Source organism: Vulpes vulpes, chromosome 9, assembly GCF_048418805.1.
Source record: "Vulpes vulpes isolate BD-2025 chromosome 9, VulVul3, whole genome shotgun sequence".
Classification (NCBI taxonomy): domain Eukaryota; kingdom Metazoa; phylum Chordata; class Mammalia; order Carnivora; family Canidae; genus Vulpes; species Vulpes vulpes.
Window position 1 is genome coordinate 84935054 of NC_132788.1, and position 26101 is coordinate 84961154.

Below are 26101 nucleotides of genomic sequence, written 5' to 3' on the forward strand. Positions count from 1 at the left end.
TGACTTGGGTACATATAAGCCTAACATCATTTTCCTTTATAAACATGGTTAGAGTTTGTACTTGAATAGGATGTTTTTCAAGGGATGATTGGTTGAATTTTTGTTACTATGCACATTCACATACACACTCACAAATTTTTTCCACTAGATTCTAAAATTAGAAATTTTACTTATAAAAATTGAAAACATACACACATTTTTATGTAGAAGAAAATAAAGCCTATGCTTAAGCTAACCATCAAAAGTTGTTTTACACTTTGATGTATTTCATTTTAGTCTTTTTGTCACTCACACATTTTATTTACTGATTTTCTACAGTAGAGTTAGAGTTTTGTTTATATTATTTTCACTTAACTTTCTATCATGAGTCTTTCCCATATCATTAAGCCATCTTCATAAATAGAATTTCTTGTGACTCTTTACTGATAAATCAAGTTGTTTATTTTTCAGAAATTATAAACACTTATTTACATAAATATCCATCTGAGTTTCTGTTTTGTTTTGTTGTTGTTTTTTTTACTTTAGAAAGGACTCAGATGCCTAGGTGGCGCAGTGGGTTAAGCAGCCGACTTTTGGTTTCCACTCAAGTTCCAATCAAGTGACTTGATTTCAGGGTCTACAAATCAATCCCACTGTGGAGCCCCATAGATGCTCAGAGCAAAGCCTGCTTAAGACGGTCTCCTCCTCTCCCTCCGCCCCAACCCACTTGCGTGCACGCGTGCATGTGCTCTCTCAAATAAATAAAAAAATCTTAAAAAAAGAAAAAAAGATTTGTAGAGTGAAATTACTGAATAAAATGGCATATACATTTTTAAGGCTTTGATACGTATAGTAAAATTGCTTTTTGAAATACTCATACTGATTTAATTCCTGCTTAATACATATGACAAGGCTTAATATCTTTGCCATAAGAGAGGTCATACGAATAGATAAGAAAATAATGTTCTAACACCAAAATAGGTTCAGAACATGAACAGAAAATTTACTAAGCTGGAAATTTGTATATCCATTATATCCGTGTAAGTATATATGAATGATATCAAATCTCATTAAGAATATAAACTATACTAATAAAAATACTATCTTAATTATAATAAACTGTTCTTTCTTTGAAAGTATTCAAAGGTAAGATGTTAACAGGGGAAGCTAGGTAAAAGGTACTAGGGATTCTGTACTATTTTTATAACTTCTGTAGATCTAAAACTATTTCAAAATAAAAAGTTAAAAAATTACTCATGTAATAGCTCTAGGTGCTTGTTGAAATACATCTTTGTGTGTATTGATCTCACATAAATGAGCCACCATACTTCCAGAAATCTGCATCAGAGCATACCTAACTAGCTGTTTTCTTGAGTCACATTCTGGTATTGAAAAATAAGTGTAAAATATATCCAATGAATGCTCTCATTTATTGCACAAGTCTCTGAACCTGCTGTTTGTTATATACTTTATCTTAATTGTTTCCTAAAGCCCTACAAAGTAAGCCCTACAAAATTACAATGCTCATTTTACAGATGAGAAAGCCGAGGCTGTAAGATTGAGTAACTCATTCAAACTCATACTCTAAAATGTTTTATTTTAATTGGTTTCATTTATAAGATATGTCCATTTGGCAGAAATGACTTACATTTAGGGAATGAATGTTTGTCTTTATTTTCAGCTGGGAAAGCTGTTCCCTTTCCAACAGATGAACCTACAGACATTATTCCACGGAGCTGCCAACTAACGACAGATGTTCCACAAGTCACACAGCTGCTAAACATGACTAAACTCCGCCAAACTGAAATAAAATTTGGTGGTCATCCTCTAAGTTCGGCAGAATCAGGTATGCATCAGGCACTTAAATTATAACCATATTTATTTGAAAGACCAAAAAAAGGGTTAAAAAAAAAAACCACTGCAATGACGTTTTATAGCTTAAAGTTAAATATTAAGTCACTCTAACATCAATTCATGACTGTGATAATCATTTTAAATTTCTCTTTAGCAGCTAAAATATTTTCTGGGTTTATACATACCCAATCAAAACATCCTAAATTAGTCTTCTCCTTTTCCTGTATGCTTCCAAACCCAGCCAATTATACTTCTGAAACATCTCTCCAATCTCTCTGCTCCTCTATCCTGTTGCTGCTTTCATTGATGAAGTCCCCACCATTGCTCATCTTAGCCTCCCAGTTAATCTCCATATTGCTGTTGAATTATCTTTCTGATAATAGAAATAGAAATATGATCATGCCTCTCTTCATTTAAAGACCCTTTAATGCCTTTCCTACTATCTTAGAAGGCAAAATGAAAAAACCCTTGGGAACTTACACAAAGCCAACCTCCTCTATCCCAGCTTACTCCAGAGTTTCATTCTGACCCCTCTGTGGGTTTGCACACATTCATATTTAGGGATCACTGTTTCTTTGCCTAAAACAACTTCTTTGTCTTTCTGCCTGGAAAAACTCCCAATTCATTTTTCTAGGTCCAACTCAAATGCTACCTCTTCTGTATAGTCTTTCCTAATTCTAACAAGGACTGTTCTCTTCTATGACTTTTTTCCTTTCTTTTCATTTTTTTTACAATACTTTTTAATATCTCTGCTTTTCCCAATAAAGTGTGACTTCCTCCTAGCATCGAACACAGTATTTGCCACAATGTTTTCATGCCAGGGGCTGCAGATTCAAATTATTATGGAGGCCAGTCAGATAACATAAATAAATAAAGTGGGCTGGATGCCTGGATATTTGACATATAGAAACCTATTCTAATCTTCAGTGAACCTTATTGGGAGTGGAGGGGGTCATTAGGGGAAAGGAGTCAGGTAGTGCTTCAAAGAAATTGTTCTCTACTGTTCAGCTGTTCAAACAGTAACATTAACAACTATGCAAATGATAGAATAAATGGTAGTTAATACTCAGCCCTTGTGAGGGAGCGTTAGGGAGTGGTGAGGACTATAGCAAATTATAAGCTCATTCTCCATCTAGAAAGGATACTGCAATTCCATTCTAGCCACGTGTTGCCTTGAAGAATTCATTTACAATCTCACCAGGTCTTCCTTTTTTTTTTCCCCAAGAGGTGCTAGATAGTTCAATGTTAATGCTAAATCTTCCAGTTTTAAAATATTGTCTAAGTTCTAAAATTTTTTGAAAACACTCTATGAGCCTAATGAGCCATGCCAGGGCTACCAGTTTTGAATATCTGTAATAGACACCTGTAGCTCTTGACCAAATGAATGAATAGTGCATACAAATCAAGAAACCTAACATTATTTAGATGAGTGGATCTCAACTTCCTGTTTGTTAGAATCACCAGGGATATTTTATAAATAATTTATGTAAAAAAGTTTTTTCCTAATGTCTCTGCTTCATCTTCAGAGATTCTGATTTAACTGACCTTGTATGGATATTTTTTAAATGTCTTCAGTGATTCTAATGTGCAGCCTGGTTTGAGAACCACTGGATCACTTACCCAAACAAAAGTCCTATGGCTCAGATGGCACTCAGAAACACAAAAGTAATCCCAAGGAAGGTAAAGTGATGGTTGTAAAAAGCCCTTATGAAGGAAGAAGTAGGTCTTGAAAGTATTCAGTAAATACTTGTGTAAGTTTTTATTATAAATGTAAGATTTATGGAAGTGTAAGGTGGTGCAGAAGTCTGAGCAAAGACAAGGAGACAGCAAAATGCATGGATGAGTTTTCTGAGGGATTAGTAAGAGGAATGGCCTCAGTAGCCAGAATGGCTAGGTCTGAAGAATATGAGAAGAATGTGCCTCCTGCTTCTAAAGTAGAGACACAATAATGCCTTTTTTAGGAAGATGAATTTGACATTGGAATTCAAGATGAATTTTTAAATCAAGACCAGAGATTAAGAATTACAACTCAGGTGTCTTTGCAGCCATCTGGGCATAAAATGTCACTGGCAATGTGGTAAGTGTTGAACTTAAGAGACGCTGTAGCGGAAACACATGCAGGACTTGATTCTCAGATAACAAATGGAGAAGAGAGCAGTCTCAAAGTTTGAGAGAGGTCAAAGTAGAAGCTGGAGAAAAGAGACAGCCATGATCAAATGAATGAGAAATGGAGTGTTTAGCTCTCTATATTTATCCTGTATTTATTTATTCTTGGTGTATTTTTTTAAGATTTTATTTATTTATTTATTTATTTGTTTGTTTATTTATTTATTTATTTATTTATTTATTTGAGAAAGAGAGAGAGGGAGCATGAGTGAGGGGAGGAGCAGACCGAGAGGGAGAGGGAAAGAATCTCAAGCAGACTCCCCACTGAGCACAAAGCCTGATCTTATGATCCTAAGATCACGACCTGAGTCAAAACCAAGAGTCGGACACTTAACCCACTGAGCCACCCAGGTGTCCCTCTTGGTGTATTTTGCATATGTCAATCTTCATCAGCATTACATGTCCTAAATTGCATATTCCTAGAAAATTGGGATCTGTCTTGTAACTTCTTCAATATAAACCCTGGCAGGGGCCTATGTATCAGTAAATACTGTATTTCTAAACTCTTTATTACAAAATTTTCAAGCTTCCAGTAAAGTAAAGAGAAGACATTAGATCCTCATGTCCTTGTCACCTGTTTCCACAATTGCCAACTTTAGGCAAGACATTTTAGTAGCACAGGGCACAGGTAATGAGAATTTGAATATTTATTATATATATACTATATTGAGAGAGAGAGAATATATGTAGCCCATGTTCATTAAAGAACCTTTAGAAAATATACAGGAGGATGAAAAAGATCTCACTCCACAGGCAACCACTGTAAACACCTTGGGTCACAAATCAATCTCAATGGAAGATTCACCAAAGAATGAAAGGAGCAAGCATATTTTTGATAACCAAACACTCTAACTCTATCTAATAGGCTGTGAATGCTTTCATTAATAGAAATGACTAAGCTGTAAAGTCCATCAGATAACTCAAAGAGCAATTGTGAATGCTCTTCTTTTATCTCTCTAGCTTAATATTTTAAGAATTAATTATGTCTTTAAATGAAAATATAAGTCTGTAAGTAGATATTTTAAGTGTCTTTTTTTAATTTAAAGTTCAAGGACATGTATGATGCTTGAGATTAAAGAGGAATTTGAATAAATATTAATTGCATCATTAACTCCATATATTATAATTAAACAGAAACTTTCTCATAGGCCATATTTGATCCCAACTTGTAGAAGAGAATACTAGTATATATCTTGCAAATTCCATAAATGGGATCTTAATATATATTAATAGTCGACTTGAGTCACATATACAGAAAATTAAAAATCAGGGGTGCCTGGGTGACTCAGTTAAGCATCTGACTCTTGATCTCAGCTCAGGTCTTGATCGCAGGTTCATGAGTTCAAGCCCTGCATTGGGCTCCACACTGGGCATGGAACCTATTTAAAAAAAGAAAAGAAAATTAATAATCATCACTTAATAGAATACTTCATCTGCTCTGTGGATCCCAGTTTTATTTCTATTCCATGATAACCATAAGGTTATGATAAGATTACATGAAAATACAGTAGTCCTCCCTCTTCTGAGGTTTCAGTTACCTGTGGTCAACTGTGGTTCAAAAGCAGATGATCAGAAAGTCAGTAGTAGCCTAACACTAGGTCACACACCTACATCATTCACCTCCCTTCATCTTGTCTCATAGTAATTTTATCATCTCACATCATTACAAGAACAGTGAGTGCAGCACAAGAAGATATTTTGAGAGAGAGGGCACATTCACATAACTTTTACTTCAGGAAGAAAGCATACACATTTTATTAATATTTTAGATGTACAAGGGAGCCTTTAACTTTTATTATAATATATTATTACAATTGTTCTATTTTATTATTAGTTGTTAATCTCTTACTGTGCCTGATTTATAAATTAAACTTTATCAGAGGTGTGTATGTATAGGAAAAAACAGTTTATATGTGTTTTGGTACTTATCCATTTTCAGGCATCCATTGGGGGCCTTGGAACATATCCTACAGGGATAGGAGGAAGCTAGTATACATTGAATTTTGTAGTTCTCTTGCTACAAAGACTTTTCAGTTGCTAATTTCATCATTTGTGGGTTTTTGAAACTTACTATAAATTAACATAATAGTAATTGTTCTTTGTATGAGATATTTTATTTGCAAGGTGTAGCTAATGAATAATGCCCAAGGGCAGACTTGCTAATCTTGGAAAAGCCAGGAGATATTACTTCATTTTAACTATTTGTTTTTGTGTCTGTCTGAGAAATGGACTCCCCATGATGAGAATTTTTGAATTGCATGAGGAAATGACTGTGCACTCTTAAAATTGACTGTACAGTATATTTATGTAAATTGCGGTACTTTGTTATAAATGCACACACTGAGATCCCAATGAAGCTACCACAAAAAGAAGTAGTTGCTTCCTATGGGTGCTTTCTAGTATGTTCATTTGAGCAAAAAAAAGGAAACCTTGAAACTTCCATTTTAGAGTGCATTTTGTTGAATGTCATGTAACTTGATTGAAAGCATTTAATAAAATTAATAAGATAATTGTGCTTCCAAGAAGCCAGTGTTACCACACTTCTACCCTGTTCATTTTGTCAGTTCCCACTGCACATTAGCTAATGACTATTAGTCTGTAGAGAACAGCAGGGTATCTGATGATCTTATTTTCATTAATGGCATCCCAGTTTAATTGAACCAGAGATCAGGTCTGGTTGAAGTTGAGCATTTGGCTACTAATGGCAAGATGCAATGGTCCACTAAACACAAATCAAAACTAGTGATTTGCTTAAAAATAAGGAGGCAGTTTTCCCAAGTGCCTCTTTTCCACAGTAGCAGTGTTATTGGGCTTCTCCTTTTTCAGTAAGAAGAGACTGGCATCCTTATCTCGTAGTACAATTGCAAATAGGTTAGTTAATGCATTTTGCAAAACCATGAAATAATCATCTAACTACAGTTGGTACTGGTGAGATCTTATTAGAATTTCTTCTTTGGGTTTCACATTATGAAAGCAAAATTCAATTCAAGTAACAAAATCCACTGTAAAGGAGAATCTAAAGGAAAAAGGATTAGATTGTGACTTCAGGAAAAAAACGCTTTTCTCCTCTTTTTTTTTTTTTTTTTTTTTGAGGGAGAGTGTGTGAAGGGGGTGGAAGTGGGGGCACAGAGGGAGAGGGAGAGACAAGAAAGAGAATCTTAAGCAGGCTCCTCGCTCAGCATGGAGCCTGATGTGGGGCTCCATGTCGCAACCCTGAGATCATGACCTGAGCCACAATTAAGAGTTAGACCCTTAACCGACTGAGCTACCAGACGCCTCCAACAAAACACTTTTCTAAACTCACACTTTTGGCAAATCCTTGTTGGTTTAAAAAGATGCCACAATTTGCCCAGTGTCCAATAATAAATCAGAGTGAACTTGACTGTCCCTTACATTTGAATCATATACTTTAGTAAAAATAAGGCATATCTAGTCACATTCCTTCATTAAAATTTTTTTAATATGAAAGGAATTTAGTGTGGATATTGATCAGTATCTGTGAAATTTGTTACAGCAAAGATGTCACAAACCATATATAGAGTGAATTTCAATTTTTCTGTGATATTGCCACCAAATATTGAAGACTTTGATATATAAATATTAATATAATAGTAAATGTGAAAAACACATCTAATCTGTTGAGTAGTTGTGCTACTTTTGCAGAACTGACTTGTTCCAGCCTTTACATTTCTCCTTTACATGTCTATTATAGCATGGCTTGTAATGACAAAACTGGAGACAAATTACTTGTGCATAATAGGGAGTTGATTAAATACCCAGAAATAAGATATTATAGGTGCGGCTCTACACTGATCTGATCTGCTTGTGATAATCTGGAAAGGTCTCAAAGCTCTATGTCTCTGTCAGTAACACATTGAAAGCTAGGGTGTTGTCTCTGTATGAGCCCACTAGCATAGTAAATAAACAAGATAGTTACCTAGGTACCTAGGGATGCTGGTGTAGATGTACCTTTTTTAAGGAAATACAAGAAAATTAGTAATAACCTTTAGGAACAGGGACTAGTAGAGGCAGGAGCAGGAAAATAAGACTTTCGTTTCTCATATCTTCATCTGCTAGAGATTTGTAGCTTCCTGTATCTATTCACAATTTGTGATGTTAATAGATAATGTTTGAGCAACATAATGTATAACTTAGTTTCTTTTGTAGTTTCTTCTGTATACTTTTCTTCTGTCTTTTGAAAAGCCCAGAGAATTGCTATAAAATTAAAATACATTTCTTTACTTAATGTCAGTATTCTCATTTAAAATATATAATGGGAAGGAAATCCAAAATTAATAACAAAGGAAAATCTTTTAAGTATATAGTTGCATACTAAGCTTGTTTATTTATGATATAATTGGAAAATATATATGTGACAATCTGCACTGTACTAGTGTCAATTATGCTCACATACATTTTACACACAGTTCACATGCTGATGAGCATGGGGCTATACTCATCCAGTAACCCCAAAGATACCCTCTCTGTTACATCACCCTACTTTTATTTCTATCACAGCACTTATCCTTAGGTGATATTTTCTTTTTACTTAATAGTTTGCTTATTGATGTCTCCCCAGAGGATTGTGAGCTTCAAAACTGCAGAGGTCCTGTTTATTGTTGTATGCCCAGCACCTAGCTCAATCTTTAACACTTTAACACTTACCAGGAACTACATAGATATTTGTTAATTAAGTGATCAAATGAGTGAATGAAATGCTAGCCATATAATTTGAGCAGGTAAGTATATTAAGCAGCAAATCATCATCATCATCACCACCATTAATGTTTAGTGACTTTTTGCTGTATCCTTTACGTAGTGTATTAGTCAAGTTTCTCCAGAGAAACAAAACACACATATATACAACTTACATGTAATACAGGTCTCGATAGATATTTTTATAGTGTGGGTATATATATATAGAGAGAGAGAGAGAGACAGAGACAGAGAGAGGGAGAGAGACCTATCATAAGTAATTGGGTCAGGCACTTACGGAGACTGAGAAGTTGCAGGATCTGCAGTGGTCAAACTGGAGACCCAGAAGAGCCAATGGTGTAGTTCTTGTCCAAATCTAGGAGAGCTGATAGTGAAAGTGCCAGTCTGAGGGTGGCCAAAGACCAATATCCTACCTTAAAGGGTCAGGCAGAAAGATCAAATTCTCCCTTCCCCTTTGTGTTCTATTCAGGCCCTCCATGGGGTGGAATTTACCGATTTAGATGTTAATTCATACAGAAATGCCCTTAGGGCTATATTCAGAGCAATGTTTAATCTGGGCACCCTGTGGCCTAGTCCAGTTGATACATAAAGTTAGCTATCATACATCATTTATCCCATTTAATCCTTTCATATACCTTTTTGTGTAGAAATCATAATCACCATTTTGTAGGTAAGAAAACTGAGCTCAAAGAGAAAAGATAATTAGTGAATGGTAGACCTAGAATGTGACCTAGGACTGGTTTCAGAGATGCATTCTTAACTGCTTGTTCCCAGTAAGCAATTTCTCACTGCTTGTGTTAAGGATTTATTTTGCAGAACCTTCTCATGTTCTAGGAAACTGCCCTATTTCTAAAACCGAATAAATCATCTACCAAGGCCTATATTATACTTAAGCTCCACTCTATTCAAAATGGAAAGTTTTCTTGAGATAATAAAATTGTTTCCCTGAAAAGGTTTCTTTACTCATTAATAGTAAAGACCAAAAACTAGGCTTTTGAATGCTTTTTAATAAATTAAGAGTTTGTGAAGAAAAAGTAATATCTTATGCTTTATTACTTTTTATCTTGAAGTTGCTATATCCTAACTTTACCCATAGATGATGTTGTCTAAGGTTGTACTCAAGTTTAGAGGAGAAAGCAATATTCTAATTTTAGTTCCTAATATGTTTTATTGCCTTTCAGAAACATCTTTAAATTTTTCTTAATGAGCTACAGATAAGTACTGGTTTTATTTAATTCTTTGCAAAAGTTCAAGAGTGATTTTAGTCACCTAGGGCCTTCCCTGCCTTCATCGTTCACCTCCTTGTCTTTTCATTATGCTTCTAGAATTTACAGACTGACCATCCTCCAACTGGTCTAAAAAAGTTTTGAATTAAAATGTTCTTCATAGAACAAACACTCAAGTTAGCCCCATTTACCCCTAACCCACATTTAATACGTGCCTTTCGCATGTGTTACCTTTTTGGCATTGAAACCACTTCAGTTTGTCCTTCTCCCCACACCCCACCTCCGAAAAAGGATATTACAGCATTATATTCTATACTTGATTCCTCATAAACCACATTTGTCTTCATCACATACATTAATTATATTCATGAAATTCTGGTACTTATCTATACAGCCATTCACAGACCCACTTTTCAGATAGCAGAATGATAAGTGTTTCATCTGATGTCTTGACAGAACTGCGCAGAAAATAAATAGTGGACCTGGGAAGGATCCCCTGGCCCACCGAGGGCAACATCCTATGTGGGTGGTAACCCTTGAGACACTGGGGTTCTGAGCCCCTGCTCTGTGTGGACAGATCTCTGAACATCAGGAGCCTCGATTTCTTCATCTTTGGGATAGGATAATATCACACAAAGTGACTAGAACTTGCATAGAGGTCGTGTACGCATCATCATATCCATCCATCATCTTTTACATTCCAAGTTGAATGTCTCTCCCCTAACCTTGAGCCCCAGTGAAATACACTTAATAATCTTTTGAACTTTTCCTTCATAGTTCTTGTCACACTGGTAATCATGTAGCTATTTATGAATGACTGGCCCTACCATCTGTGTCCCCCATGAAACTGAGCTCCCTGAAGGAGGTACATGTTTACCTTATTCCCAGTCTTCCTCAGTGCCTAGAGCAGTGGCCATCTAGACCAGGTGCCCAGTCACTACTGAAAGGATGGATGAATGAAGGAATAACTGATGATGAATGGACTTTGTAAAGTATAAAATGCTATTCAAGATGGAAGATATTAACATATTTACTGAGCATTTAGTCCCTACTAAGCACAGTATTTGGCATGTTACATGCATTGTTTCATGCGATCCAACAAAAACACCGTGACTCAAGTACTATTATTATCCTAATCTTTTGAAAGGAAGTGAGGCTTAGAAAGGTTAAGTACCTTGTCTAAAATAATATTGCTCTACTAGATCAGCCTTTTTTGTATTTTTTACATTCTTTATAGCAGTGCACATATAATAAAATAAAAATTAATCCAATTCAAGGTCTGGATTCTGGTAGCAAGTTTAATTCTGATTTGATTGCCAGATAATAGATGTAAGTCTTGAGCATGACCCTTCAATGATTAGAGTTGAAAATTTAGCAGGTTTTTCTGGTTAAGCTTTGAAAGCCCTGCAAACTTAAATGACTATCATAATTAGAACATTGTATCTTGAGACAAAAATGAATGTTTATTTTTCTAAAAGACAATTAGAGAGCAGACCCTCAGGTTTTATATTCTCACTACAGAGGCATGTACCCCTCATAAAATAGCAAAATAATTAATGGTAACATCTCTGACCTACACCAAGTTCATTTTCCGCAAACTCAAGAAAATGAAACGCCTAGAGCATGACTTTAATCTAATCTTGATTTTTAACCTTATATTGTGCATATTGATATCAGCTCTTAAAAGAGCTCCCTTTAGAATTCAAAAGGCATGTGTTTCTGCTTGTAGTTTTCTTTAATAAAGGTTTTTCTCATTATAGAAACTTTGTCCCTTTTACTTTTTATTTTAGAAACCAAAAGTCTGAATTACATTTCCTTGTAGATTTTTTTTAAAAGATTATATTTGTTTATTCATGAGAGACACAGGGAGAGGGGCAGAGACATAGGCAGAGGGAGAAGTAGGCTCTCTGCAGGGAGCCCAATGCAGAACTCGATTCCAGGACCCCAGGATCACCACCTGAGCCAAAGACAGATGCTCAACCACGGAGCCACCCAGGTGCTGCTCCTTGTAAGTTTAATTAGGATTCTCGTTATACTAGATGAATAGCTTGATACATGTTTATAGAGATAATTGTGACAATTAATGATTATAAGCAGAACTACTAAGATGAAACAGTCTTTAAGAATGTGTATATGTTAATTGTACCAAGAAATTTAAAGAAATCTGTTAAAGAGATACTTAATGGTGAAGTATTGGTATACTTTGGTTTGTGAATAAAGTGTACTAACATTTGTAAATTAAAAAAAAGAAGATTTAACTACTTAGTGGTAGCTTACTCTTTAAAAAAATCCTATGATAAATGCTCTTATAAAATATAGAATCATGGGGGGTACCTGGGTGGCTCAGTTGGTTAAGCATCTGCCTTTTACTCAGGTCATGATCCCAGAGTCCCAGGATCAAGCCCCATGTCATTGGGCTCCCTGCTCAGTGGGGAGCCAGCTTTTCCCTTTCCGTCTGTGGGACCCCCACCCCTGTGCTCTCTGTCTCATTTTCCCTCATACACCCGCTCTCTCTCAAATAAATAAAATCTTTAAAATATATATATATATTAAAAAATTATATCTAATTTTCTGTGATTTAGAAGATTATGTGAGATTTAGGTGTGTGTCTTTAGTGGTCCCTGGATATGGGGATCCCTGGGTGGCTCAGCGGTTTAGCACCTGCCTTCAGCTCAGGGCGTGATCCTGGAGTCCCAGGATGGAGTCCCACGTCGGGCTCCCGACATGGAGCCTGCTTCTCCCTCTGCCTGTGTCTCTGCCTCTCTCTCTCTCTCTCTCTCTCTCTCTCTCTCTCTGTGTGTGTGTGTGTGTGTGTGTGTGTGTGTGTGTGTGTGTGTCTCATGGATAAATAAATAAAATCTTAAAAAAAAAAAAATGGTCCCTGGATATCCACTGCTAAGTAAGAGATTCCTCTAAAAAATTCAAGGTATTTAGGAATTTTAATATTTTTAAATAGCTCCAAACTAGTTAATGTGTACATGTTCTTGAAAATATAGCTCAAACTATGCCATGTGATTTTAAAATACTATCTCCCCTAAAAAACCCTTCTGCTAATTTTGAATACTACTAACTGGTGAACTTTATCCATTGTCTACCATGTACTGTACTGGGCTCCACAGATGGAGGTACATACAGTACCAAATAAATGGTCTTTCCACTCAAAGGGGCTTAAATTAGTTGAGGGGAATGTCCAGAGAGAGAGAGAGAGAGAGAGAGAATATGAAAAAAAGTTAAGGAAATTGTTCCATAAGATGTTTGAACAGAAAGATATGCAAAATATATGTCCATAGCCATGACTAGAAGTTAAAAAAAAAAAAAAAGGCTTCTAATCTGATAGTGAAAATTCCCATGTAGGCCCAAGCCATATCCCATGCCCTTTAGGCCCTTCAGTGGGTCTTTCTTTCTGGGAAAATCCATGTTTGGGAAAAACCAATAATCTAGGATTCTTTTTCTACTTGGTCACAAAAGGTACAAATGATGATAGATTCTATAATACATTTTTTCAATTGGCCTGGGATTTGAGTGTCATTTCTTTCCGTTATTGATTCTGAGAGACTAATAGTGTTTTGTTTATTCCATATAGATATTTATAACAACTAAAAAAAATACAGATACCACACACAACCAAGTCTATTTGCTAACACTAGAACATTTCACACATAACCTAAGTAGGCATCTGAACGTGGTGCCATAATGCTACTGATGTTGAAAGCCATACCACTCATTTAACCATCAATGTCTTAGTCATTGTGGACTCTTCCCCTCATTCCCCCATATCCCAGCAGTTATCCATCCCTGCCCAGTCTTCCACAATTCACACATAAAACCCACAGATGGATTTTTCTTAAAATGAAAAATGAAATTCTAGCCATAGTTAGAAATATTTAGTCATTTAATCCAACATCCCTTTTGACTTATTATATTTAATAACTCATTCATTTTGCTCAGCAAGGACCTATAACTCTGTGTCAGGCATTAGGCTAGCAATTCAGGGGTAACAAGCTAGGCTACTGAGTTTATATCTACTGAAGCACACATTATCAGAGAATCCCACAAACACATGTAAAAGTGCAATTTTGAAAGAGTGAAATCTTGCCATTTGCAACAATGTGGATGGAACTAGAGGGTATTATGCTAAGCAAAATAAGTCAGTCAAAGAAAGACAAATACCATATGATTTCACTCATATGTGGAATTTAAGAAACAAAACATGAGTATGGAGGAAGGGAAGAAAAATAAAATAAGATAAAAACAGCGAGGGAGGCAAATCATAAGACTCAACTATAGGAAACTGTGGGTTGCTGGAAGGGAGGTTGGGTGGGGGGATGATGTAATTGGGTGATGAACATTAAGGAGGGCACATGATATAATGAGCACAGGTGTTACATGCAACCAATCAATCACTAAATTCTACTCCTGAAACTGATAATAAGTCACTGTATGTTAACTAAATGGAATTTAAAAAAAAATTTTTTTAAGTACAATTTTGACAAGTTATGTGAAGGAAAGTTATGGGAGTGCCTATACTGGAAGAATAGCTATCCATGGAGAATAGCACTCACAAATGCTCTGGTAGGCAGGAAGAACTGAGGAGGCCAGTCTGTTGAGAGAGCAGAAAATGAGGGATAAAAGGTGTGAACTGAAGCCAAAACACATAGGTTTTTGCAGCCACTCTTAAGGGCTTTCTTCCTATTCCTAAATGCAGCAAAGAAGACATTGAAAAGTTGTAAGTGAGGAAAAGGAATGACATGATCAGATGTATGCTTTCGTAAGACCACTCTGGCTGCGTTTTGGAGAGGGCATGGGATAGGGAGCCAGAGTGGACATGGGACATCCCTTGAGAGGCTTTGTGATCATCCAAGAGAGGGCTGATGGTCACCTGACTGCAGTACTGATGGAAGAGGTGGAGAGAAGTAGGCATGGGTTGGCTGTGGAGAAGGTTGAGAGAGAAGTCAAGGATGACACCCAGATCCTAACTCTTCAAACTCAGTGGATTGTGTGGTGCCAGTCACTGGACCACATTTTCCATTTGAAGCATCTTTGAGACATCAAAGAAGAACTGAGCAAGAAAGCCACTGGATACAAGGCGTGGAGCTCAGAAGAGAGGAGTAGGCCAGAAATAGAAAGAAGGGAGTTCTCTGGTATCTGAATCCACTTTACAATAGCCGGAATAGCTTCCCAGACTTCTGCTTGGACACCTTCAAAATGACAGAAAATTCTCCACCACCATTAGCAGACATGGTTAGTTAAAGAAAGATGTTCCTTATGTAGGACTATACACTTGAAGTAAATTGCTATCACTATCACTTCTGATTCTGCCCTTTGAACAAATGAAATCTCTCTTCTATCTAACAAGGCTTCAGAATTTGAAGAAAACTGGAATGGTATATCTCCTCACTGCTTTGCCAGCCAGCCACCCACCTTAGATCTTCTATCAAACATTCTTTCAGATCCTGTCAGTAGCCTAGCCCGTTTCTTCAGCCTCATCTATTGAAAACATAAAACTAGATCTAGAAAACACCCATTTACCCACACAAAGTAGTACTTCCACTCAGATCTAAACACTTGGAGCTTCCCAAGCATGGTGTGTTTTCACAAACTTTTGTGCCTTTTCTCATGCCATTGCAGAGGAGTGGTTTTTAACTCCACCATAAGTAAAGTTACAGCTCTGCAGAAGAGGCTAAAAAGACCACCTAGCTAACTAGGCTCTTAGCAATGTGTAACCCAAACCCGTCTTCCTAGCTAAACTGGTAATTTCATTGTTCCTCAAGCATACTCGACCAGTTCACTCTTCCATGTCTTTATTTAGATACTCTCTTCTGTCTGGGGCACCTTTCATCTTTTATTCTTGAAATCTTATCAGTTATTCAAAATCCATTCAAGAGGTCACTTACTCTTTTTTTTTTCCCCATCATTATAAGTGTACTTATAAGTGTACTTAATCCCCATCCCCTATTTCACCCATACCCCAACCCACCTCCCCTCTGCCAACCATCAGTTTGTTTTCCAGAGTGAAGAGTCTGTTTCTTGGTTGTCCCTTCCTTCCCCCCCCCCACCTTCAGTCATTTGTTTTGCTTCTTTGATTTCACATATGAGTGAGATCAAACAGTATTTGTCCCTCACTGACTTATTTCACTTAGCATTTTACTCTCTAGCTGCATGTTGTTGCAAATGGCAAGATTTCATTTTTTTTTATGGTTGAATAATATCCCATTGTATATATACACCACATCTTCTTTATCTGTTCATTTGTCAGTGAACACTTGGGCTGCTTCTGTAGTTTGGCTATTGTAAATAATGCTGCAATAAACATAGAGATACAGGTATCCCTTCGAATTAGTATTTTTGCATTTTGCGGGGGGTAAATACCCAGGAATGTGATTACTGGTTTGCAGGGTAATTCTGTTTTAATGTTTATGAGGAACAAGAGATCATTTGTTCTTCATTTCCACTGGTCTGCTCTATGTTACCTGTTTACTTGTACTGTCACCTCCCTTGAAGGCAAGAGATAGGTCTTATCTATTTTGTGTCACTCACAACCTCTGGGAAATTCTCAAGAGTGCTCAATCAAATATTTGTTCAATTGAGTTAGTTTTATTTATTTCCTTAAAGAAAAAATAAGATGTATTTTTAGTAGCTTTCTTTTCTCTTCTCTCTCTCTCTCTCTCTCTCTCTCTCTCTCTCTCTCTCTCTCGTAAAATATTTGTGGTAGTGATTCTCAAACATAAGAGCCATTTGGGGGAACTTATTAAACTCATACATTTCTGCTGCTTCTCCCCATGATTCTAATTCTACAGATCTGGGAGATCTGATATTGGGCTCAAGTATCTGCATTTTTTTATAAGTACCCTGTAGTAGGAAGGGGGGATTCAGATCTTATGACACCTGGGTTGTACTTTCAGAAACATTGCAGCAGGGTATTTGTCATTATGCCTATTAATGGATTATTATTACCTTCTTTGAACAAAACAGATCAGTTCATTAACAGGGGAACAGGTAGTACGCGGAACAGCAAACACCAAGACGTTTGTCATATCGCTTTTGGATCCAGAGTTCTGGGACCACCTCCACTCTCTGGCAGGAGGAATAACATGAGGATATCCAGTGAGGTAGGAACGAGGTTTGAAGAGCTTGTCTAAGCGTAAGGAGCATGGGAAGAGAAGGGTTTTTTTCCCAGTGCATGAGTGGCTGGGGAAAGAGGGAGAAAGATGACATGCCAAAAACAGAAGGCTTGAATAAATTTGGAACAGAGATTCTGGATTTTAAAAGACCTCAAAACTGTTTTATTTTTGTCATGTCAACACAATTAACATTTCTGAGTATTCTTTTGATTAAATATGTTCACAAAACTTAAAGGCAAATATATGTGAGCACATTTTGTGGTCTTCTTCAAAAAGGATTTGGATCATCACCAGATACCTTACAAGGAACAGATTCTCAAATGTTACATTTTTATTTTTAATTTCCTATGAATTTCTAACACATAGTGACTTTCAATAAAACTCTTACCTAGTAAAGATGGAGTGTAGCAAATAAGCACATTTTAATTTATGTGTCTGGAAGACTTGTTTGTCTTCTATTTTGTCTCACATATTTCTCCTTCCATTTCTCGCTGACTTTCTGCTGTGATTTCCCTCTCTATCCTTCCCTTTCTAACCTTTTCATTCCCTCTAGTTTGTTTCTCACTTTTTATTTGTCCAACTATTATTAGTCTCTGTAAATTCTATAGAAAATAAATGCAACTCCCATATTTTAAAATGTGCAGATTAATTCCTCTCCCTTACAGACAATAAGATCCGTTGGGTCCAGAAATACTCGATCATGCCAACAGTCTGTGGCCGATAACTGTGCTAGCAATACAGAGATGGCAGCCTCACTGAGGCCTCAGTTTGAAGAGCAAGCAGATAAAGAAAATATTTGCCAAATAAAGCAAACTGTACCTGTTCATGGTAAGAATCATACATAAAGTTTTGATAACTAGGGGAAAATAGAAATGTTCTTGCAAAGATAAATTTTAAGTTATATTCTTGACTATATCTTAACATCCAGAGAATTATCATTCAGAAATGAAAAAGATGGCAGGTATTGAAATATGTTTCAGGTTCTTATACATATATTCTCTTCTGAAACCTATCATTCTGTCTCTTATTTTAAAATTCTTTCTTCCTTCCTTCCCTTTTTTTTCTATCTTTTTTCCTTTCTTTCAAGTAGGCTTCAAGGGGCTCAAACTCATGACCCTGAGATCAAGACCTGAGCCCAGATCAAGAGACACACCCTTAACCTACTGAGCCACCCAGTCATCCCACCTATCATTCTCTTTATTCCATTATTTCAAATCGCCATAGTACCCTGTGTTTTTATTTTATGATGACTGGTAAGGAAATAACATAGCATTCTATTATCACTACATTTTGGGAACTCCACGTGCATTTTAAGTTTTTTTTTAATATTTTATTTAGTTATTCATGAGAGACACGGGGGGGGGGGGGGGGGCAGAGACACAGGCAGAGGGAGAAGCAGGCTCCATGCAGGGAGCCTGATGTGGACTCGATCCCAGGTCTCCAGGATCAGGCCCTGGGCTGAAGGCGGCACTAAACTGCTGAGCCACCAGGGCTGCCCCATTTTAAGTTTTCTTAATTTTATCTTTTAGTTAATCTCTTCCATTTGTAAAGTGCTTTTTATTTTCTCCCACTGATGCAAAAAGAACCCTGTTGATGAATAACAGACTCTTGTCCCATTTTATAGATTGAGAGTTCATGGCTAGCAGAGAGGTAAAGTGATTTGCAATTTGTAATCTTTGGAAAGAATTGAGACCAGGACCAAAGGCTTACCACTTGCTATAGTTTTTCCATTCTTGCATGTCTGACTTTTGTTTGAGTTGAAAAAGAAGGCATTTGGGTTTATTTTATTTGATTTGGAGATTAATGATCACTTTTGCAGATTATATTTTCCGTAGAGTACAAAACTGAGAAAAGGAAATAGATACCATAGATATTCAGTCCTGGCTCTACCACTGTGTGTAAGACCTTGATCAAAATTCCTAAACCTTGTGGGTCTCAGTTTCTTCATCTGTAAAATGGGGATAAAATTACTACTGGAACTAGTAGTAATAAACCATGACTACCTCTCAAAGGTTATTGTGAGGATTCAACGAAAAAAGCCAGTCAAGCACATCATATTGTGCCAAGAAATCAAGCATTCAGTAAATATTAGATGCTGCTATAAATGCTGTTGTTATGATGATGATTATTACACAGTTAAGTTAAACGTAAGAATTATTTTTCAGGTTTGATTGCAGTTCTCCAGGGCTCTTTTGAAAACTACTTTTAAGCTGTTGATGAATCATTCTTTTCTACTTCTTTCAAAGGAAGAAATTATTTTTCTGTATTAGCTATCAACTTCATTTTTTATTATTTTTAATATAGCATGTTGTATGATAAACAACCAAATTACCTGTAGCTCTCTGTAAGGTTATATTACATAAGAAAATGTCTCAGTAATTTTGAAAGCCTGATACAATCCCAATAGTGGAATAGGAATAAATACCTATTTTCCATGAAGGAATAAATTGTGGTTTTGATACAGCTTTATATGATGTCACAATGATACATGAACATTATAGCTACAATTATATTTATTGAGTCATTTCAAACCATATAGCACTTTCTGTTCTGGCTTTTTGTTCTTTGATATGAAAATGTACCAGCTGATCTGCATGTTATGCATCCACATCCCCCTCAAGAACCATCAGCAGATAAGAATAATAACAGGAGAAGATTACGGTTAAAAAGCACCAGCAGAGAAAGGACAGAAGCACACAGCGGTACGGCACTAATTCAATACTATCTTATATCTGTATATTATTCAGAGCAATGGAATCTCTCTCTGCAGGTTGTAAATTTCAAAGGATTACGAACCAATTCATTTAAAATATAAATGTCTTTTCTACAGGGATTATGGAAATCAAATTTTCTGCAAAAGAATTGCTCTAGAGCCCTCACAGAGATTTGCTGGATTAAATAGACAGTACCACAGAAGTAAAGGACTTCCTACTTCTACTCTCAAAGGCTGAATAAGCTTAAATTATTGTTTTTTAGAAATGGCCCAAATTTGATAGAGGAAGTTTCTGCCTGCAGTCTTTACTAAAATTGAACTTAACTCATAATTTTTCATGTTTCATTTATATCTCTTCTTTTTAAATTGGGCCTTTTTCAGATATATATTTTTTTTACATTTGCTTTCTCTCCCTTTGGACTTCATGCCATCCAATAGAATGTAGGTTAAAACTTCAACTCTTTGCAACCAATAAAGCATTAGATAAATATAAGTGGCTGTTATAATTACCCCTTTGAATATTGGATATGAGGCATGTAAATCTTGTCTGCACATGCATTAGTGTATCCTGAGTCAAGCCCAGAGTATATCTTGTATGCATCTGTTAGCATAATTTCTCAAAATTTTAGATGGGCTGAAATTCAGCTTCTTAGGATTCATGTTATTTTTATAAAATAGTATATAGAAAAGTTAATCCTGTGTCCGTTTTCCTACGATGTTGAAGGAAAGCACTTGGTTTAAAAAAGTCAGGTTGTATAAGAATTGTACTTTAAAGAAAACACACTCCATTTTATGTGGAACCAAAGAGAAAAATATAGGACTCTTTAAAAATAATGAGTTTTGGAATTCCTTTTATTACATATTGTAAAACTTAAATCTAAAATGCTCCCATGCAAATAACAAGGAATTTAAAGATGAACCTCTACAAAAATGCAGCTGAGTTCATCTTTGAAACATTCTAGTGGAAAAGAAAAGAACTGCAGATAATCTGTATTGTCACCTCTAACATGCTTTTCAATAATCATTTAGAAAAGCACACCACATTTATAGCATTCTTTGAAATGAACTTTTATAAAAATTAAAAGATAACTTCATGGAAAATATTTATTCTAATAAAGGCAGTTCTTCAGGAAATAACAGGAATGAAGATAAAGCAACAGCTGCCCTGTTGAACAGTGGATCCCAACAAAGCACAGAGATGAATTCCAGCTCTCCAGCACCGCCATCTCCTGATCAAACAGGTTGGCATCTTTAGTCCACCATAATCATTAATAACTAATGAAATATCCATATGTTTAGCATTTCAAACCTGGTCATTTTGAGAAGTTGTGATTTGCTAAAATCTATCATTTTTTGGTAAATCTCCTCTTAACCCCAACTGCCTGTCTGACTTTAATGGATGAAAAGGACACTTTTATTTCCAAGTTTCAATGCACCAGTTGTGTTCAGAGGAAAGTTTGAAACTTTGAAGTTTTCACAGGACATTGTCACTGTCCCCAAAGATTACCTATTGTTGCAAGTCTAGAGTCCTCTTTATAATGGAGGTGGTTGGAGTGTAGAGCATTGAACCCATCAACATATCTTGCCTAGCAGGTGTGTGTACTTTTACAAAGGCGAGTTGTTTTTGAGCAAGGGAAAAGGGAAAATAAATGAAAATTGTTTGTAGTTTGTCAGTCTTATTTATGCAATGTTGAAACCTTCATTAAAATGTTAGGCGCAATTAGTGTCTCTAGCATAAATCTGACTGTGTAGAAAAACTAATTAGATGTTTAGGTGATCATTCTTGCATTTATCTTGTTTGCTGCAATATTGTGATTACACAGTAATTTACATATTTTCCTAAGAAAACACACCAAATTATTCATTACAATTGATATGGAAATACTTGAGGTAAAACTACAAATTCCAAAAAAGCATGTGGTGTTGAGATAATTAGAGTTCATTTGGTGTAGAAACACTCCTTTTACTTTGACTTTTTGACAGTTAATAATGTGGTTGGCAGTAAGTCATGCAAGTTGTTGAATTGCGTAATGAAGATTCCCAGTATATGTGCCTCCAGTTTTCTTCTACATATCCATGTACGTAATGCAACACATCGGTTTTTATCATCCTTTCCAAATTTATTTATTAATAAAGCATCTACTGTGTTTACAAAGCATCTACTACGTGGTTAGCGCCATGCAAAAGGATTTGCTCTCCAAAAGAGGACAGCCCAGTGAATCTGTTTATTTCACCTGCTCACTGTATACTGACCTGACCTCCACATCACCTTTGAAGGTGGTCCAGTGAAGTAGATTCAACCTGCTGTTAGCCACTAACCTACTGAAAATGTTAAAGCCTTGTCCCTTACAGATTTTCTCTAAAGAAATATACATCTGCTACCCTTTTTATAGGCAAGTCATATAATGATAGTCTTAAGAAATGAATACATTATGATGAATATGATTTTATTTGTACCATTAATGTCTTTATTTGTACCATTAAGATCTTTTTGTTTGTTGCTTTTGTACTGTAGGCTTTAGAGTTTCAAATCAACAAATCTTAGATATCTCTTGGTTACTGTTCCTGTGAAGATAAATATAGCAGGATTCAAGAGTCAGGGTAAAATTACCATGTCCATGGTTTGGTTCTGCTGAACACAGATTTTTATTAAGATTTTCACCATTGACACAATGCAGCAAAAACAGTAAATTTGAAGGAAAATAGACTAAGTTGAGAAAATGCAACTTTTTCCTGCTGTCATTTTAAAGAAGAAAGTAAACATGCTTTTAGTGATACTCATTATAAGTATTTGTCTGTTTCAATTTGTCTGGATCACAGTTATAAAAATCTATCTCAATGTTACATAAAAGATTAAAATTTATTTTTAAAGATTTTATTTATTTACTCATGAGAGACAGAGAGAAAAGGGCAGAGATATAGGCAGAGAGAGAAGCAGGCTCCATGCAGGGAGCCCAAGTGAGACTCGATTCCGGGACTCCAGGATCGCGCCCTGAGCCAAAGGCAGACGCTCAACCGCTGAGCCACCCAGGCATCCCAAAAGATTAAAATCTTTTCACTATGTTGTACACCTGAAACTTATGTAACATTGTGTACCACCCATATCTCAAAAAAATTTTTAAAGTTTAAAATTTTTTTAAGTTTTGATTAATATGTGTCCTAGTGGTACTATACAGTATTTTTAACTGAAACAAATAATGATGCACAAAAGATTTTTGAATCAAAACATTCTCTCCTATAATTTAACATACAGATCTTTTTCACCAGTCACATTAGCAAGTATTTCTGTGGATTTTATTACTGGAAAAGTCTACTCAGTTTAGTCTATGAATTGTCCTGTTTCAGTCTGTAGAATGGAAAGGAAAAGCCTCTTAACTTTTCATGGATGCCTCTCCTCCATGATTTGTAATCCAAACAATGCCCAAATTTTTACTTAAAAAAAATTTGTTAAATATTCTGTCCTCCTGCAGTTGAAAGAAGATATTAGTAACTCAAACCCGTTTAAATTTGGAAGATTTCCTCCCCACCTGGAATGTCAAATTAATGAGACTGTGCTATAAAGAATTTGCTGCAAGATAGGTGATAATGATTTCAGACTTATAAATTTCCTGGCCAGTGTTTCAACTCAGATGGAGAGGAAGTGCAAATGAGATGCCTGTAGCTATAGGCAGTGATCTCTAGGTTAAATGTTTAGCAGGTCACAAGATGGTGGATAAATTGCATTCCTTGGCTTCTGCATTATTTGATAAATCTGTTTCAACACAGAAATTTTAACCTGACTACCTGCTTTAATGTGACACTGATGGAACACTCTTCTAATTTTTGTCATCTTTCCCAAATGTCAGATGAGTGGATATTTCCTGAAAACCATGATCGTATTTCCCATTTGGCGTCCAGGAGACAGTCTCTCCTTCCAGATGATGACTCCTGCCACACTTCACACCTGTGGCTAGAAGCCAACAGGGAAAGTGAACATGGCCAACTGGCAAAGGAAACTCAGGTTGTTCGAAAGGACATTTTCACTTTTTCATCAAGACCACGGTCAGCACCTCATGGAAAAACTCAGAATATGTCCCCAGAGGGATGCCCATTTATTTTGGATCTAAAAGAGGATATCAGCATGACAAGAAGAGACACTGAATCAGAGGATGACTTTTATGGCGGTGACAGCAGCGAAGAGGTACACTGCTTGATGAGTGAAGTCGTTTTAAGCACAGTTGTTCCATTAGCTCTGATAAGCATGAAAACCAGTTGAAATGAAAGAGGGGAAATCAACTGCTATTTATAAAAGTGCAGCAGATTGCAGTGTCAGTCAACAGTTGCCTCAGGTTGTTATGGTAACTCTAAATTGCTGCCTTTTTTATTAACAGTCAGCCAATTTCATTTTTAATTATGGAAACCAGTTTTGGGGTTGTTTTTGTTTTTTTTATTTTAATTTTTGTCTCACAGCATGAGAAATAACATGCACTTTAGTTATATGATGGTGAGACCAGTAAAACATTAAGAACACATTGTTCTAGCTCTCTGGGGAAATTGTGCTGCAGTGGCTAAGCCTTCTGAATTGACGGTTTTCTGGCTCCCTTACTCCCCTGCCATCTCTCCACCTTAGACCTATTAGGACTCATTATTTTCCATATGGTCCCAGAATTTCAGGAGTTGTGCCAATTAAAGTTTAGATAAAGAATCATGGATTAGTGCTAGGATTTGCCTTACCCAAGGTTTTCGGTTTGTAATTATTTAGAATACAAATATATCTTATAAATTAGTAAATTCACATAAAGTTTAAAAAAGACTTGTTATAAACCAAACATAAAGTAGTTCTGAAACATTTGTTTAAAGCTTAATACATTATGATGACTTTTGTCTCCATATGAAATGAATTAATATTTGTGAAATTCCTTCAGCTTTGTTCAATGATAAGCATCCATATTTCCTGTGAAAAATAATTATCTCAAAAGCAGGTTACAGTCAAGTTATGTTTTCATTAAGCTATACAAATCATTTCTATGTCAAAATTATACATAACTTTGTTATATGTTAAAATATACATAATATATTTATAAATATAGTGAGTTATATATTAGATTATATGTATAATATATTATGTAATAATAATTAGAAAAACTGTATATGCTTATAAATATTTTTTTAAGAATTATGATTGATCAAGGATCCCCCTTTGGACTGCAGGATGTAGATTATTGCTCCTACCTTCAGAGCCAGTTGAAAATATGATGAAATTGTTCAGGCAGTAATTACGGGTTTTTGCAACTTTTAATGAGTTTCTATTGCAAAGTACATGGGGAAATCCTTTTTTTATAATATCCTTGCTTCTGAGCATGGTGAAACTATTAGTCATACCAAACATAAACCTACTGTAAATCCCTTAATGCTTGAATAGTACACATGATGCCAACATTTTAAATGTTCTGGATATCTTTGTCCCTTTCACCCTGAATAACATTAAGATATAAAAACTAAAATAGACATTCACCCTCAGCGTCTAGTACTGCCCCCATCCCAGTTGTCAATTCTTTTACAGTATTAATTGACTAATCTGATAAAATAATCTGTACTTTTTCATTAATGGGATAGCCCATCCCCTTCCCATAAGCACAGCACCATCTTTCTTACCTAAACCAAAAGAATTCCTGTAATGGTGGAAATTTCAAGGCAGATGGGACATGTTAGTTCCTTCCCTGGAAAACTTTGAGAGAAGTTTTGTGGAAAACTGCCCTTTAAATATCATGACATGGGGAACTTACTTCTGTCTACAAGAACAATAAGCCTTGACAGGAAGCAATAGAACTTCATGAGAAAATGAACAATACTAGTTCTGAATATTTTATTTTGTTATCATTTGACGTGCTTTCTTTTGCTACTAGCTACTGCACATCTGCAATCCTTCATCATTTATTATTGCAAACATAAACTAATTACCAATTACATGAAATTGAAAATAAATGTATCATGCATCACCCAAACTCTGAGTGGCATAGCTGTCTGGTCACCCCCATGCCACAACCATCAAAATGACTAGTAGCATTTGGCTAGAGTCTATATCAGGACCATCTCATTGCTAATGCCTGTCCTGACCCACCTTTAGTTGGAGCTGACTAAGAATGGCTGCCGGATAGGAGGGCAGAAGCCTCACCATAATGTATAAGCTTGTATACTTGGTAGAGGCAATAACAAGATACAAACTATAAAATAGAAAACATGACAAAATTGCTGGGTTATATTTAAACAAGTTCTATAATCTATGGTGATCAAATTTGTTTGGGGGGGTTTTTGGTAATTTCTTTTCCTTAGGATTACTTCTCCAA

The 26101-nt window shown here is 35.8% G+C and overlaps 1 protein-coding gene across 29 annotated transcripts in view; it reads left to right on the forward strand.

Moving 5' to 3' along the window:
* Positions 1-26101, forward strand: part of CFAP20DC (CFAP20 domain containing) — a 239958-nt gene that overhangs the window by 126126 nt on the left and 87731 nt on the right. For 22 of the 29 annotated variants that reach the window (XR_011994359.1, XR_011994358.1, XR_011994361.1 and 19 more), the window contains 6 exons: positions 1661-1825; positions 16914-17050; positions 17728-17890; positions 19648-19764; positions 20894-21016; positions 23621-23955. Coding sequence is in view for 24 of the 29 variants with exons in the window: in XM_025985448.2 (XP_025841233.1) it covers positions 1661-1825; positions 16914-17050; positions 17728-17890; positions 19648-19764; positions 20894-21016; positions 23621-23955 (1040 nt within the window). In the remaining 5 variants the exon portion in view is untranslated. Of the gene's footprint in view, positions 1-1660; positions 1826-9896; positions 11950-16913; positions 17051-17727; positions 17891-19647; positions 19765-20893; positions 21017-23620; positions 23956-26101 lie in introns of those variants that run through there. The other 7 variants (XR_011994360.1, XM_072720553.1, XM_072720555.1 and 4 more) reach the window with 3 other exon arrangements.